Source organism: Pyrus communis, chromosome 7, assembly GCF_963583255.1.
Source record: "Pyrus communis chromosome 7, drPyrComm1.1, whole genome shotgun sequence".
NCBI lineage: Eukaryota > Viridiplantae > Streptophyta > Magnoliopsida > Rosales > Rosaceae > Pyrus > Pyrus communis.
Window position 1 is genome coordinate 16,216,375 of NC_084809.1, and position 14,234 is coordinate 16,230,608.

The 14,234-nt window shown below is 40.6% G+C and overlaps 1 protein-coding gene across 1 annotated transcript; it reads right to left on the reverse strand.

Annotated features, from left to right (window-relative positions):
* Positions 1 to 367: 367 nt before the first annotated feature.
* On the reverse strand, positions 368 to 781 carry LOC137740628 (uncharacterized mitochondrial protein AtMg00860-like). Its single transcript, XM_068480464.1, has one exon. The coding sequence runs from the start codon at positions 779 to 781 to the stop codon at positions 368 to 370; it is 414 nt and encodes a 137-aa protein (XP_068336565.1).
* Positions 782 to 14,234: the final 13,453 nt, after the last annotated feature.

The window sequence follows — 14,234 nt, forward strand, 5'->3', positions numbered from 1 at the left end:
TCCATGTCGGGAAGATGTCGATGTAGAACACCTCCTCGTCAAGCAAGTCATCTGAGATTTTCCAATCAGCCGGGATTGGATGATCGGCAAGGAAGTTTGCTAGTGCTTGTCCCTTGACGGCTTTAGCTGGGACGTAGATGATCTCATATTCATTAAGAAGCAAAGCCCATTTAGCGAGTCTCCCTGTCAAGACTGGCTTGGACATGGCATATTTGACAGGGTCGGCTTTACCAACCAGGTGGATAGTATAAGCATGCATGTAATGTTTGAGCTTCTGAATGGCAAACACCAAAGCGAGGCACATCTTTTCTATTGGGGAATAGTTCAACTCAGCACTGGTGAGAGTTCGACTGAGGTAGTAAAGTGCTCATTCTTTCTGGGATTCATTCTCTTGTGCCAAGAGTGCTCCGATAGAACTTTCCTGAGCAGCAATATACAATATGAGCGGTTTCTCGGGCACAGGTGCCCCCAGGATAGGTGGACTTGACAAATATTTCTTTATGCTTTCAAAAGCATTATGGCATGCTTCGTCCCATACAAATGGGACATCTTTCTTCATAAGGCGACTAAACGGTTGACAACGCCCTGCGAGGTTGGAGATGAAGCGTCTGATGAAGGCTAACCGTCCTTGTAGGCTTTTCAGCTCGTGCAGGTTTCTTGGCTCAGGCATGCTTTGAATGGCCTTGATCTTTGATTGGTCCACTTCAATACCACGATGCTTGACGATGAAGCCAAGGAATCTTCCAGAGGTGACGCCAAACACACACTTTAACGGGTTCATCTTGAGGTTGTATTTTCGCAGCCTTTCGAACACTATTCCCAGATCCTTCAAGTGGTCTGATCTTTTTTTTGTCTTAACCACCACATCATCTACGTAACATTCTACATTTTTGTGTAGCATGTCATTGAAGATTTTCTGCATTGCACGTTGGTACGTAGCTCCAGCGTTATTTAGACCAAAGGGCATCACCTTGTAGCAGTAGATACCTTTTAGAGTCCGAAAGGCTGTTAGTTCCTCGTCTTCGAGGGCCATGCGAATTTGATTGTACCCAGAAGAGCCATCCATGAATGATAATGCCTCATGGCCAGTGGTTGCATCCACCATGATTTCAATGATTGGCAAGGGGAAGTCATCCTTTGGGCAAGCATCATTGAGGTCCCGAAAGTCTACGCAAACACGTATTTGTCCTGATTTCTTAAGGACAATTACGATGTTGGAGATCCACTTGGGGTATTGCACTTCTCGAATAAAGCCTGCTTCGATTAGCTTGTCGATCTCGACCTCGATTAGTAAGATAAGCTCGGATCGATAGCGTCTTTGAGTTTGCTTTATCGATCGCGTTCCAGGCTTAACCGCAAAGACATCTTTGTACTCTAACAATAGTTGATAATACTCTTTTATCTCATCCGTACTTAATAATGCACTTACGAAGATAGGTTTTGGTTCCTCGCTTGTACCTAAGTTGAGTTCCTTGAGATCATTAATCGTGGCTTGCCCCCCATCTTCGAGCTGTGGTGGTGCAGCGGTGACATCTTCCTTGGGGATTTCGTCTTCTTTGCCTTCTTGAATCGTGATGTGGAAGACATCTTGGACCTCCTCTTCAGTGCTGTCTTCTCGAGCTTGTTAGCATGAGGATTGTCCGGTATGGATGATAGTACGCCTTCTTACTTTCAATGGTCCATTTGTGTCAACCTCTAAGATTGCTTGGCACTTCATCCTTGAAGGAATCAAGCTTCGAACGTCGCCTTTTTCTGCTAACCCATCGAGCTTTTCTTCCTTTGGTGTTGTCTTCCTCTTTCTAGAATGCTTTTCATTATCTTCAAATCTTTCCAAAGCTGATCGTCGCAGAAGAGAAATAGCCGTGTTGCTTTGTTTCTTAGTCTTTAATAACCTTTCAAATACAGAGCTTTGGGATGTTGGCGCGTTAAGCCTCTTGAAAATAGAGGTTCGGTCTTGACCACCAATGCGATTAAGCACTGAAATTCTGGGGCTTGAACGGCTCATCTTATCGAAGACTGGCGTCCGAGAAGCGGGTTTAGGTTATTCTTGGTCTTGTTCAATGCTCACGCTGACATATTGAGCGCTAGTATTTTTCGTTTTGTTTGAAATCATCACAGGTGCATTTGGTGTGAAGCCAAGTCCGGCTTTGTTGTTGTCAACTCCGTAACCATGCTCCTTTAACTTCTTTTGAGTTTTGGTGAGGTTACGTTCTTTGTCATTGACAGTGTTTGAAACCTTCTTTCCAGCCATAAAAGAGGAAGCGAAGTCTTACCCGGCCTTCGACATGAGTTTGTAGGCGTTTGGGTCGAAACCTTCCTCGGTCCTTTTGGTTGGAAGAAAGCTTGATTCCACCTCATCTGGTAAAGCTTTTATGAAGCCTTGTGGTAGTCTTGCGACTTTAGCACTCCCTAGCTGTGTTAGAGGAAAAACTGCATTCGTCTTAAGCAACTTCACATTATCCTTGTGCCACCGTGTGTCGGCTTTTCTTGTTCCAGTTTCGAATGGAGATTGACCATTCTTTCTTCTTGACATCAGGATATACCGGAATATGGGCGTGTTCGGTCCTTTTGAAGGCATCCTACTCCCTTTGGTTGTTGTAGGTTTAGCAAACTCGTCATCGTCTTTGCTTAAAGATGGCACAGCTTGCTCTTTTTGCTTTTTAGGCATAGCTTGCCACTCCTGCTTTTTAAGTGTTGTTTTGCTCATGGATTTGATCTCTTCCGGAAGAGCTTCGGGTACCATGTCTTCGTCCATGTAGAACTTGGCGTCTACAAAATGTGATTGGGCTTCAGTGAATGGCTTGGTGTCACCTTGGATCACCTTCACTCCTTCTCGGTAAAATTTTAGGCATTGGTGAAGGGTGGACGGTACTACCCCATTTGCGTGGATCCAAGGTCTTCCTAGGAGCAAGCTGTAGGAAGTTCTTGCATCAATCACGTGGAATATCGTGCTTGATTTGAGCTCACCAATGGTCATCTCTACTCGGATCATGCCCATCGCCCTTTGTCCTCCTTGGTTAAAACCCTGGATCAGCAGACGGCTCAGGGATAGTTCATTCACCTTGATGCCGATTATGGTCATTGTTGATTTTGGCATGATGTTTATGGCCGACCCACCATTCACCAGCATGCGGTTGACTTTGTGTTCCCTTACGTACCCCAAGACGAAGAGAGGATGGTTGTGAGGCTTTGATCCCAGCAGTAGGTCTTCGTCAGTGAATTTAATTGTGTCATGGGTGGTACAACATGTGGCACATTCATGTGGCTAAAGCTTCGAGCCTTCGTCGTTACTTTCTTGTACTTCGTGGTCACCGGGACTCGCTAAGATTGTTGCTAGTGCTTTTCGCATCTTTTTTGGCAATCGTAGCGCTTCCTCGATGCTAAAGTGTGTTGGTAGACCTTCAGGTGTGAGGGTTTTTTCTACCTCAGTGGCGATAGCTTTGCCTTTTGAGGGCTCTTCTATTTCTACTTCAACCATATGACAGGCGACGGTAGTGCACTGTTGGAAAAAGTCATTCGGGAAGTACTCATGCAAGGAAACGGGAATGCGTGGCTCTTGCTCCGTAGGTTCCTTAGGATATGTTGTCTTATCATCCTTTATGTTTCTTTTAGGCTTCCCATTGTTGCGGTTGTGGTGATTTCTTCTTTGTTCCACCTTTGGCTGTATGACTCGTGGTCTTAGCTTCCTTGTTTTTTTGTAGGTTACCAATATCCATCCTTCTTCATCATTGGTATGTGCATCTTGGTTGCTTCCCCCTAGTGATGGTTGTGTAGGAGGTACTGTGTCGCTTGAGCATTCACGGGAATGCTCAGGTGTCGCTTGGAGAGGCACGGGATCGAACGATCCAAACACAATTGTAGTGGTATGCGTTGCAGCCGTGTCCTCAAGGTCGAGCTCAATTTGCCCTTGTTGTGCTAGCTTCATGATGAGTTCTTTAAGAACGAAGCACTTGCCAACAGGATGGCTCACAATACGATGGTACTTGCAGTACCTAGGATCGTCTATGCGATTCATTTCTTCAGGATGCTTGCATTCGGGTAGCTCAATAACCTTTTTTTCCAGCAAGTCATCTAACATGGCAGCCATGTTAGAGTCAGGAAAGGGGTACGTTTTATGTTCCAACTCTCTCAAGGTGCTCTTGTATCTGTCTTGGGTGCGAGAAGGCTCACCTTTCTTTATCTCCTTCGCTTTCTTTTTGGAGCAGGTCTTGATGGGCGCTGAGGAGGTCTTAATGGGGGTAGTGTTGACGGTGAAAGCTTCCTTAGCGGACTTCTTCCCAGTCTTGTCTACATTTGGGGTGAATACTTTATCCTTCTTGAAGTTAGTAATCGGCTCATTTTTCCCGTGATTAGCGATACTCAGCTCTATGTCGTGGGAACGAGTTGCCAGCTCTTCGAATGTTCTTGGTTTTATGCCTTGGAGGATGTAATGTAACCCCCAGTGCATGCCTTGAACGCACATCTCAATGGCAGAGGTTTCAGAAAGCCGATCTTTGCAATCTAGACTTAAGGAGCGCCATCTATTGATGTAGTCGACGACAGGTTCATCTTTCCATTGTTTAGTACTGTTCAGCTTTAGCATGCTTACAGTACGGCGAGTGTTGTAGAAGCGGTTGAGGAATTCCCTTTCTAGCTGGTCCCAACTATTGATAGACTCGGGTTCGAGGTCGGTGTACCAGTCAAAAGCGTTACTTTTCAATGAAATGGGCGACATGTTGCATCGGGTTGCCTTTTCCATCGAACTGCATGAATTTTGGGGGCTGATAACCCCTTGACATCTTCAAAGCATCAATCTTCTTGGAGTAAGGCTTTGAGTACAGTACGGAGTCATGTGAGCTTCCTTCGTATTGTGTCTTGATAGTGCTTGCGATCATCTCCTGTAGCTGCTGGATAGAGAGAGATCCCATGAATGCCATTGCTTGGTCTAGCTTCGGCTTCTCTTCAACTTTCTCCGCTGGTGGCTCCTCTTTTTCGTCGACTTCTTTCTTTAATAGGCCAACATTTGGGTTGACTTTCACGTCGGGCAGCGCATCTAGTTGGTTGACAAGTGCGGCAATCTGCAAGTCCTTCTCTTCCACAGTCCGTGTGAGCTTTGCGATTGCTTCATTCATCTGAGCTAGCTGCTCCTTGATTGAAGTTGCTCCAGTGGTCATGACTTGCATGGTTGTACTGCCGCTCGAATCAGCGTCGGAGAGTAGGGTGATGCGTGATTTATACGCACACAAATTAAACCCTCTTTTCGTCAATTATAGTTTAGGTGCAAGTAGGGATCGTTCTGGACCGGGGATTAGGAGGGATTGCAAATCTCTTGGAAACTGACTCAAAAACGTAAAATAAAGTTTAAAACACTATACTAGACTCAAAGAATTCAAAAATACTTTAAAACATAAACTAAACAGATTCTAAGCACTAAAGAACAAGAAAGTAAAGGGGGGGTTTGATTTGACGAAATTAACTAAATTGCACAAATTGTAATTAAAGGCAAAACGTAAATATAAATGTGATGAAAATATGGATGATGGAATAGCCAAGGGGTTCTTCTCCACACATGTTACACTTGCATACAAGATTGATTCTCAGTTGGTCTTTCGATAAATCATGAAACTCAACACTCCGGGTTAATTAGGTCCGCTTAAATTAACCGTCAAGTTTTCCTTAAGTTAATGAATTGGATGGGTTAGCGCAACGCAATTCACAACATTCTCCAAAAGTCCTTTACGTGAACAGCACAATAAAGATACAATCAAAGATCATTAAGCATCATGAAAACTATAAGTGTTGACGAGGCATTCGTTACTATGATGAGCATGAAACTCGTGCCAAGAATTCATTTAACGCGATTGTTTATAAGCAACCTCCACTACTTGTGAATATAAGTTCATAACGATTAGGTGAAATTCACTTATATTCTAGCGTCATATTCATGCATGAAAATTAAGCGCGCATTCTTAATAAACATACATAAATAAGTTATCAATCAAACGGTTAAACAAATTGAATCAACAACTTATGAAATTTCAACGAAAGTTAATCAATTCATATTGCAAATATAAACATAGTTTCGAATCACCCCCTAGCTAAAGGGGGGTTTATTTCCTCATAACTTTGAAATTAAAGAAACACCTAAACATTCCAACAACTCAAACTTGAATTGTATGAACGTTTAGGCACTCTTCTCTTCCATTCCTCATACGTACAAAACAAAGAGAATTGAATTTAAACTTTGAAATCAAAGAAACACCTAAACATTCCAACAACTCAAACTTGAATTGTATGAACGTTTAGGCCCTCTTATCTTCCCCGTTATTGTAGCACAAGGTCTAAGGTGAGGTTTGGGGGATTATGGAAATGGTAGAGGAGTGGTTTGGAGGGTTGGGAAGTGGTGGAAATAGAAGGGAATGATGCTGGAAATGAAGAGAACCCACGGCAACAAGGTTGCTGTTTTTGTGTTTGTTGTTGTGTTGTGAATGGAATAAGTCATGAATGAATGAATGCTAGGGTATTTATAGGAGTAGTGGAGGGAACATAGGGCTGTTTGTTTAAGATGCAAGTGGCTAATTAATGATGGAAAATAGTTAGGAAAGCATGTGAAAGCTGGAAATGCATAAGGCTACACGGCAATGATGCTTGTTGGTGCTGAAATTGCATGTGTGTGAGGTGTGTAGGTGCTGAAAATGCATGTGAATGCATGGCATTTGAAATGATTGTTGTTTGGAAATGAATGTGAAGGCATGTGAAAGCTGGAAATGCATGTGAAGATGTTGGAAATGGAATGAAACTCACGGCAATAGTGTAATGGTGCATGTGTTGGCTGTTTTGTTTGTTGGTTAAAGCTTGTGTTTGCATGTGAATGTTGTTTGTGTGAAGTTTGTGTGAATGCATGTGGATTAAAGAGTGAATGCATGTGTTGAATGATTTCTTGGTGAGGGAATGCATGTGCAAATGCATGTGGAATGTGGCTGAAAAAGAAAGGAGGAGTGCAATGGAATGTGCACGGCAATAATGTGTGTTTGTGCATGTGGGTGAATGTGCATGTGTTTTAGGTTGTAATGTGTAGATAATTATGAGTATGATAAATGATAAGTGTATGATATGTTGAGTGATATGTTGAGTGGTAAGTGAATGATAAGATAAGTGATAAGTGAATGATATGTTGAGTGATAAATGAATGATATGTTGAGTGATAAGATAAGTGGTTATTGATATGTAGATGAATGAATGATATGATAAGTAATAAATGAATGATAAGTGGTTATTGATATGTAGATGAATGAATGATACGATAAGTAATAAATGAATGATATGTGGTGATGATAAGATAAGTGTATGATATGATAAGTGGTGAATGAAGGAGTGGAATGTTGGAATGTTATGCACGACTAAGGATATAGGAAAGGTTTAAATATCCTAAAACTAAAGGGAACAAGGTTCCAACACTTTGGTCTTCAATTAGGTTTTCAATTTCGTCCAACACTTTGGCTCCAAGCATAAGCTATCCATCCTTAGCCCAAAAGTGCTCCAAAAGTCTCCAAAATGCATCTTTTTGCTCCTTTAGCCCTTTCGGCCTACAAACACACGAAAATAGCTTAAAGTACTAAAATAACTAAAGAAACATAACGTAAATGCACGAGAACAAGCCATTTAAGTCGCATGAATATGCTCCTATCAAATACCCCCACACTTATCTTTTGCTAGTCCTCGAGCAAAACAAAACAAAAGAAACCAGAAACAAAACAAAACGAACAAGTAAAACACAACCTAAACCTTCCAACAAACGTCTCAGGGATTTCCAAAGCACATGACAAGTTAAAAATCATTAGTCCCATAGATTTTTGTCATCTTCACACTTAAGTACATTCTTACTCATAGTCACCACATATTATTTCACAATTAAGCATTTAAAACCATGTTTTGAATGTAGTAACATGCCTTAGAGAAATTGCTCAAATCCTTACAAGATATGCACTCGTTTTTCACACAGATTTTCTGACTACACACCCTACACTAGTTATATGTGAGAAGATTGATGTAAACATGAAAACGAACACTCACATATATGTATCACAAAGAACGCAATTTCTGGAGTTAATAAGCATGTTTAGATATGATCTCATGAATGGAATGCTACTACTTAGATGCGAGAACCAGTGACACCATAAGCTCATATCAATTCCAAACTCCACAAATTGAAACACATAACACTCAAGATAGAAGCATAAGGGTTGAAACGGAGCTAAAGGTGTTTGGCTAACAAAGAAGGGATATGGAAAACAAAGGTTCTTAAAGAAATAGCGAGCAAAGCATTTGAATTAACGCAGAATTCACCTTTGAATGAAAACTCAACTTTTGAACAAGGGGGAACAAGCTCTTTTTCCTTTTTTTTCTTTTCTGTTTTTCTTTTTCATATGTTTTTCACAAATTTTTTTTTTTTTTTTTTTTTTTTTTTTTTTTTTTTCCTTTTCTTTTCTTTTGACTCTCAAAACATACATAAACACTTAAGAACAAAACATTCTCTCCCCCACACTTATTTTCTTTCATAATGTAACTCAAAAGGAATTCAATTAAGTCATGCTCACTATCTTTTAAGAACAAGGGTGGGGATTGTCCTAAACTAGGCTAGGTGAGGAAAATGTGGGTAAACAAAGAATAAAGGCTAAACAAGGCTCAACGGGGTTAAAACTTACAACATATACGAAGTATGGGAAGTAAGGCTATTTGGCTATGGTGGTGGTCACTACACAACTTCTTCTTGAATATGTGTTATGCAAATCAATAACATGCTTTGAATGAAATGGGCATGAGTTCTAGCATTTGGAACTATATGATGAAACGCCTTCTAAGTAGTAACCAAGCAAAGAATAATGAGATCATGCAACGACTTTAGAAAACAAGAAATCACAGATTATACTCTCCAAAGAACGTTATAGGCTCAAGTCTCTCAGGGTTGTAGCGTTTGTTTGAGTTCCTTCCTTCAAGCATGTTACATAACTAATTTTTTTCTTTTATGATTGCATGTGAAGTCATACATTATAACCATAACCAAGCATATACCAAGAGTAAATCAAACTTTTCTCTATGTTCATAACTCTTTTTAACAGTCATGCAATTAGAAACCAAATCCTTATCATTGTGTTGGAAGGTGACCTACGACACAAAAACGACTCAAAACACTCTTTTTAGGCTTTTCAAAACATGTTTTTCAAATTTTTATGTGATTTTCGAATTTTTAAGTCAAAACACACTAAACACGCTTAAAAACACTTAAAAACAGCAAGAAACAACATGTGAAGTAATAGGTGATAGAATCCCACGAATTTAAATTAACAACATTAGTTACCCCCCCACACTTAAATCAAACATTGTCCTCAATGTTTTAAGCATAGATTCACACAAAACATAAGTAAACACACAAAAAGCACTTAAACATACTAAACATGACAGGATGTAATTAACAAAGAGAAGAGTTTAGGGACGCAAATCTGGTTATGGAGTGTAACTTCCATCTTCTCTTTGTTGATTGCATTGAGGCTTGATCTTGATGATTCCACAGGCTTACTCTCGAACTCGTTGCCACCCATCGTTGATTTTCCTTTGTGCTACTCTTGATCTGGGCAGCAGGATTCCCTTTAGGGTCTCCCCCGAAGGTCTGAGCTTCCTCCTGTCATCTGTTTCTTTGTTCAATCTTTGCAGGAGTGGTCCCTTCTCTGGAAGTGTATCAACCGTTGAAGATGACTACTCGAGAGCAACGCTAGGTAAGCAATCAGGAATAGATTCCAGGCAGTTGGATCCAGATCGGAAGACTGACTCCAAGTGCCGGCTGATTGCTTCTTTCACTTTGCCATGCGAGTAAGAACAAGGACAAAGAAAAGGACAGGGAAAGGACATGATATGAGATACTTTTGCTTTAGACCTTGATGATATGAGATACCTTTGCTTTTGAAGAAACGGCGAATGAAGCAGCACATGTATTTGTTGTGGTTGTCTCCACATGCTTCGATCAACCGTTTCCTTCTGCCTCATTTGTACTCCAGGTTTCTGGTATCTTCTTTGGGGGAGAAAAAATTAAGTATTTCAAGAGGCTTTGCTGGGAGTGCGCCCTCAGAGGTGAGAGAGAGTTGGGCATTTTTCTTCAAGTTTGCCTTGCCATAAAAAAAAACGAAGGTCGACATATATAGAGATAATATCAAGTGATGGTATTGATCTTTTACCCCTGTCGACAAACGTTTTGATCCCGCAAATCCGGCTTTTTGAAATAGTGGCGCTTCTTCGATTTCTGAATGACGCCCCTTCGATTTCTGAGCAGACGCCCCTTCGCTTTCTGAACGACACGAATGCGGCTCCTTTTGACAAAGCTGCACGCATTTTCTGAAAAGCAGAGAAAGCGTCGCCGAACTTTGCGCTTGTCGGCTAAAGATGTGTAGTTGCGATGATGGCCTCCACGTGTTGTCTGAAAAGAAGAAATCTTTTGACAAAGTTGAACGCGTCTTCTGAAAAGCCGAGAACTCGTCGCCTAAATTACGCCGGAAATTCCGGCTTTTTGAATTGGTGGACGCGTCGCCTTGGCTTCTTATAGAGCTATCGATCACCACAACAAACACACTCTGAAGAATTCCCATTCTTGAAAATCGACTCCGGCCCCTTGAGAATTAACTCCATCCACCCCATCTCTTTGAACACTTTTGAAAAATGGCAAACCCATCGAACCTTAGCTTGGAATTGAGCCTTAGCAGTGATACGGGCGCGCCGCGTCAAGGTAACGTATGGCGCCCTTCTTTCTTATCTTCTAACGGTCTTCTTACAGGTGAAGACTCCGTGATGCAGGACGCCACAACAGCTACAATAGTAGCTAGGAACCTCCTCACTCCAAAAGATAGTAGGCTGCTGTCAGGACGGTCCGATGAGTTGGCCGTTCAAGAGTCCCTCGCACTTAGTGTTCAGTGTGCGAGCTCTGTGTCCAACATGGGCCAACGCCTGCTTGCCCGCTCCCGTCAGGTGGAATCATTGATGGCAGAGGTGGAAAGTCTTAAGCAAGAGATTCAGCAGCTTAAGTACGAGAATAGAAGTTTGCATGTGCTTGCAAATAACTATTCGTCGGGCATGAAGAGGAAGCTTGATGAACTGCAAGAGTCTGAAGGTCGGATTCAAAGCGACCGTCAAAGGTTTTCTGCTTATCTCCAGAGGCACCTTTTTCCTGGCTCATCCAGCGCTTGGCCAAGTATTGAGGCCTGGAATGCTCTATCTTCGATGCCTCCCGCTCCGATGCCTTCCGCTCCGATGCCTTCCGCTCCTATGCCTTCCGCTTCAAGAGTAAAGCGACGTAGTGGGGCCTCAAGCAAACAACCTTTGTGAAGCACCATCTTTCTCCATGTTTAGTATTTTATTTAATATATGAATTTTTTTTATTTTATTTTATTTTATTTTATTTTATTTTTTATTTTTTTATTTTTTTATTTTTTTATTTTTTTTTAACATAAATAAAATCAAACGGCATGGAATTGGTCCTTGAATGGAAGGTGATACTTGAAGTGAACCGGCATTGGTTTGAATTCTAGTGTAGGTGCCTGATTCAAAAAAAATAGCAAGTTAGTATAAAATCTAATGGAATTTGGAAAAAAAAACTTACTTGTTTTGTCCGACAAGAACTCAATGACAAACACCACTCCTTTGAAAGTTTCAGGGATATTGGACTTGGCCAGATTGCAAGTGATGGTTATGACTTGTCCAATGTCATCAAATTTAACTTCTTTGGATTTTGTGGTTTCAAGAACGTCCTCTTTGATGAATTCATGACACTCCCTACTTGTCACCTTTGGAAGGGCTTCCAAGATGTCTTTTTCACCTTCTTCTTCCTTGGAAGTCATGAATCTGCAAGGAATAGGGATACTTGTTGGAACGGGGTTAAAAATAATGAAATTTGGAACAACCATACCTGTATTAGATGGCAAAGGAGCAATAGGTGCCTCCGGTAAAGGTGTTTCCACCTTTTCCGTGGGTTGGGTGTATTCCTCTTCCTTGTGATTTGATTTTGATGGTTGAGGGTCCGTTCCAACCTCCTTGTCACTTCTCAACATGATAGCATTGGTGGTTTCACATTCTCCCTTCTGATTTGCAATGGTTGAACTAGGGAGTTCGCCTTGGTCGCAAAATTGTCCTTCGAACTCCGCTATCTGCCCAATTTGCTTTTCCAGAGTAGTAAGTAATTGAAAAATCGTATCATTATCATTTGAATTACCTACATTACTTTGGGCAGGTTGTGGTGGCTGCATAGGCGTTGAATAGAACTCCTCATACGGCTGCCAATATCCTTCTTGTTGAGCCTCATTGTCTTGATTTTGTGAGCCCTGCACCAAACAAATTAATTCATTAAGCTTTTGATTATAATCTATTGACGAACTTAAATTTGGTTGGGCATATTGAATATGAGGTTGTGGTGGCTGCCAATATCCTTCTTGTTGAACATGTTGAGGTTCCCACCACATAGAGTTTGAATGATCACTCCAATCCGAATTGTAAGTATTGGAAAACACGTTATTCCTTGATTGAAGATCAAATATATCAATGCTTTGCATTTGGGACCTTTTCATGAGCTGTGACAAAAGAGAAGCATTATCAAGTGCCATGTTGTTCTTCTCTAGTACTTGAATTCAACAAACAAAACACAATTCAAAAACTAAAACTAAAATACATAATAGAAACGAACAATCCAAGAGATTAGCAAATTTGCTAATCCCCGGCAACGGCGCCAAAATTTGATGCGTGATTTATACGCACACAAATTAAACCCTCTTTTCGTCAATTATAGTTTAGGTGTAAGTAGGGATCGTTCTGGACCGGGGATTAGGAGGGATTGCAAATCTCTTGGAAATTGACTCAAAAACGTAAAATAAAGTTTAAAACACTATACTAGACTCAAAGAATTCAAAAATACTTTAAAACATAAACTAAACAGATTCTAAGCACTAAAGAACAAGAAAGTAAAGGGGGGGTTTGATTTGACGAAATTAACTAAATTGCACAAATTGTAATTAAAGGCAAAACGTAAATATAAATGTGATGAAAATATGGATGATGGAATAGCCAAGGGGTTCTTCTCCACACATGTTACACTTGCATACAAGATTGATTCTCAGTTGGTCTTTCGATAAATCATGAAACTCAACACTCCGGGTTAATTAGGTCCGCTTAAATTAACCGTCAAGTTTTCCTTAAGTTAATGAATTGGATGGGTTAGCGCAACGCAATTCACAACATTCTCCAAAAGTCCTTTACGTGAACAGCACAATAAAGATACAATCAAAGATCATTAAGCATCATGAAAACTATAAGTGTTGACGAGGCATTCGTTACTATGATGAGCATGAAACTCGTGCCAAGAATTCATTTAACGCGATTGTTTATAAGCAACCTCCACTACTTGTGAATATAAGTTCATAACGATTAGGTGAAATTCACTTATATTCTAGCGTCATATTCATGCATGAAAATTAAGCGCGCATTCTTAATAAACATACATAAATAAGTTATCAATCAAACGGTTAAACAAATTGAATCAACAACTTATGAAATTTCAACGAAAGTTAATCAATTCATATTGCAAATATAAACATAGTTTCGAATCACCCCCTAGCTAAAGGGGGGTTTATTTCCTCATAACTTTGAAATTAAAGAAACACCTAAACATTCCAACAACTCAAACTTGAATTGTATGAACGTTTAGGCACTCTTCTCTTCCATTCCTCATACGTACAAAACAAAGAGAATTGAATTTAAACTTTGAAATCAAAGAAACACCTAAACATTCCAACAACTCAAACTTGAATTGTATGAACGTTTAGGCCCTCTTATCTTCCCCGTTATTGTAGCACAAGGTCTAAGGTGAGGTTTGGGGGATTATGGAAATGGTAGAGGAGTGGTTTGGAGGGTTGGGAAGTGGTGGAAATAGAAGGGAATGATGCTGGAAATGAAGAGAACCCACGGCAACAAGGTTGCTGTTTTTGTGTTTGTTGTTGTGTTGTGAATGGAATAAGTCATGAATGAATGAATGCTAGGGTATTTATAGGAGTAGTGGAGGGAACATAGGGCTGTTTGTTTAAGATGCAAGTGGCTAATTAATGATGGAAAATAGTTAGGAAAGCATGTGAAAGCTGGAAATGCATAAGGCTACACGGCAATGATGCTTGTTGGTGCTGAAATTGCATGTGTGTGAGGTGTGTAGGTGCTGAAAATGCATGTGA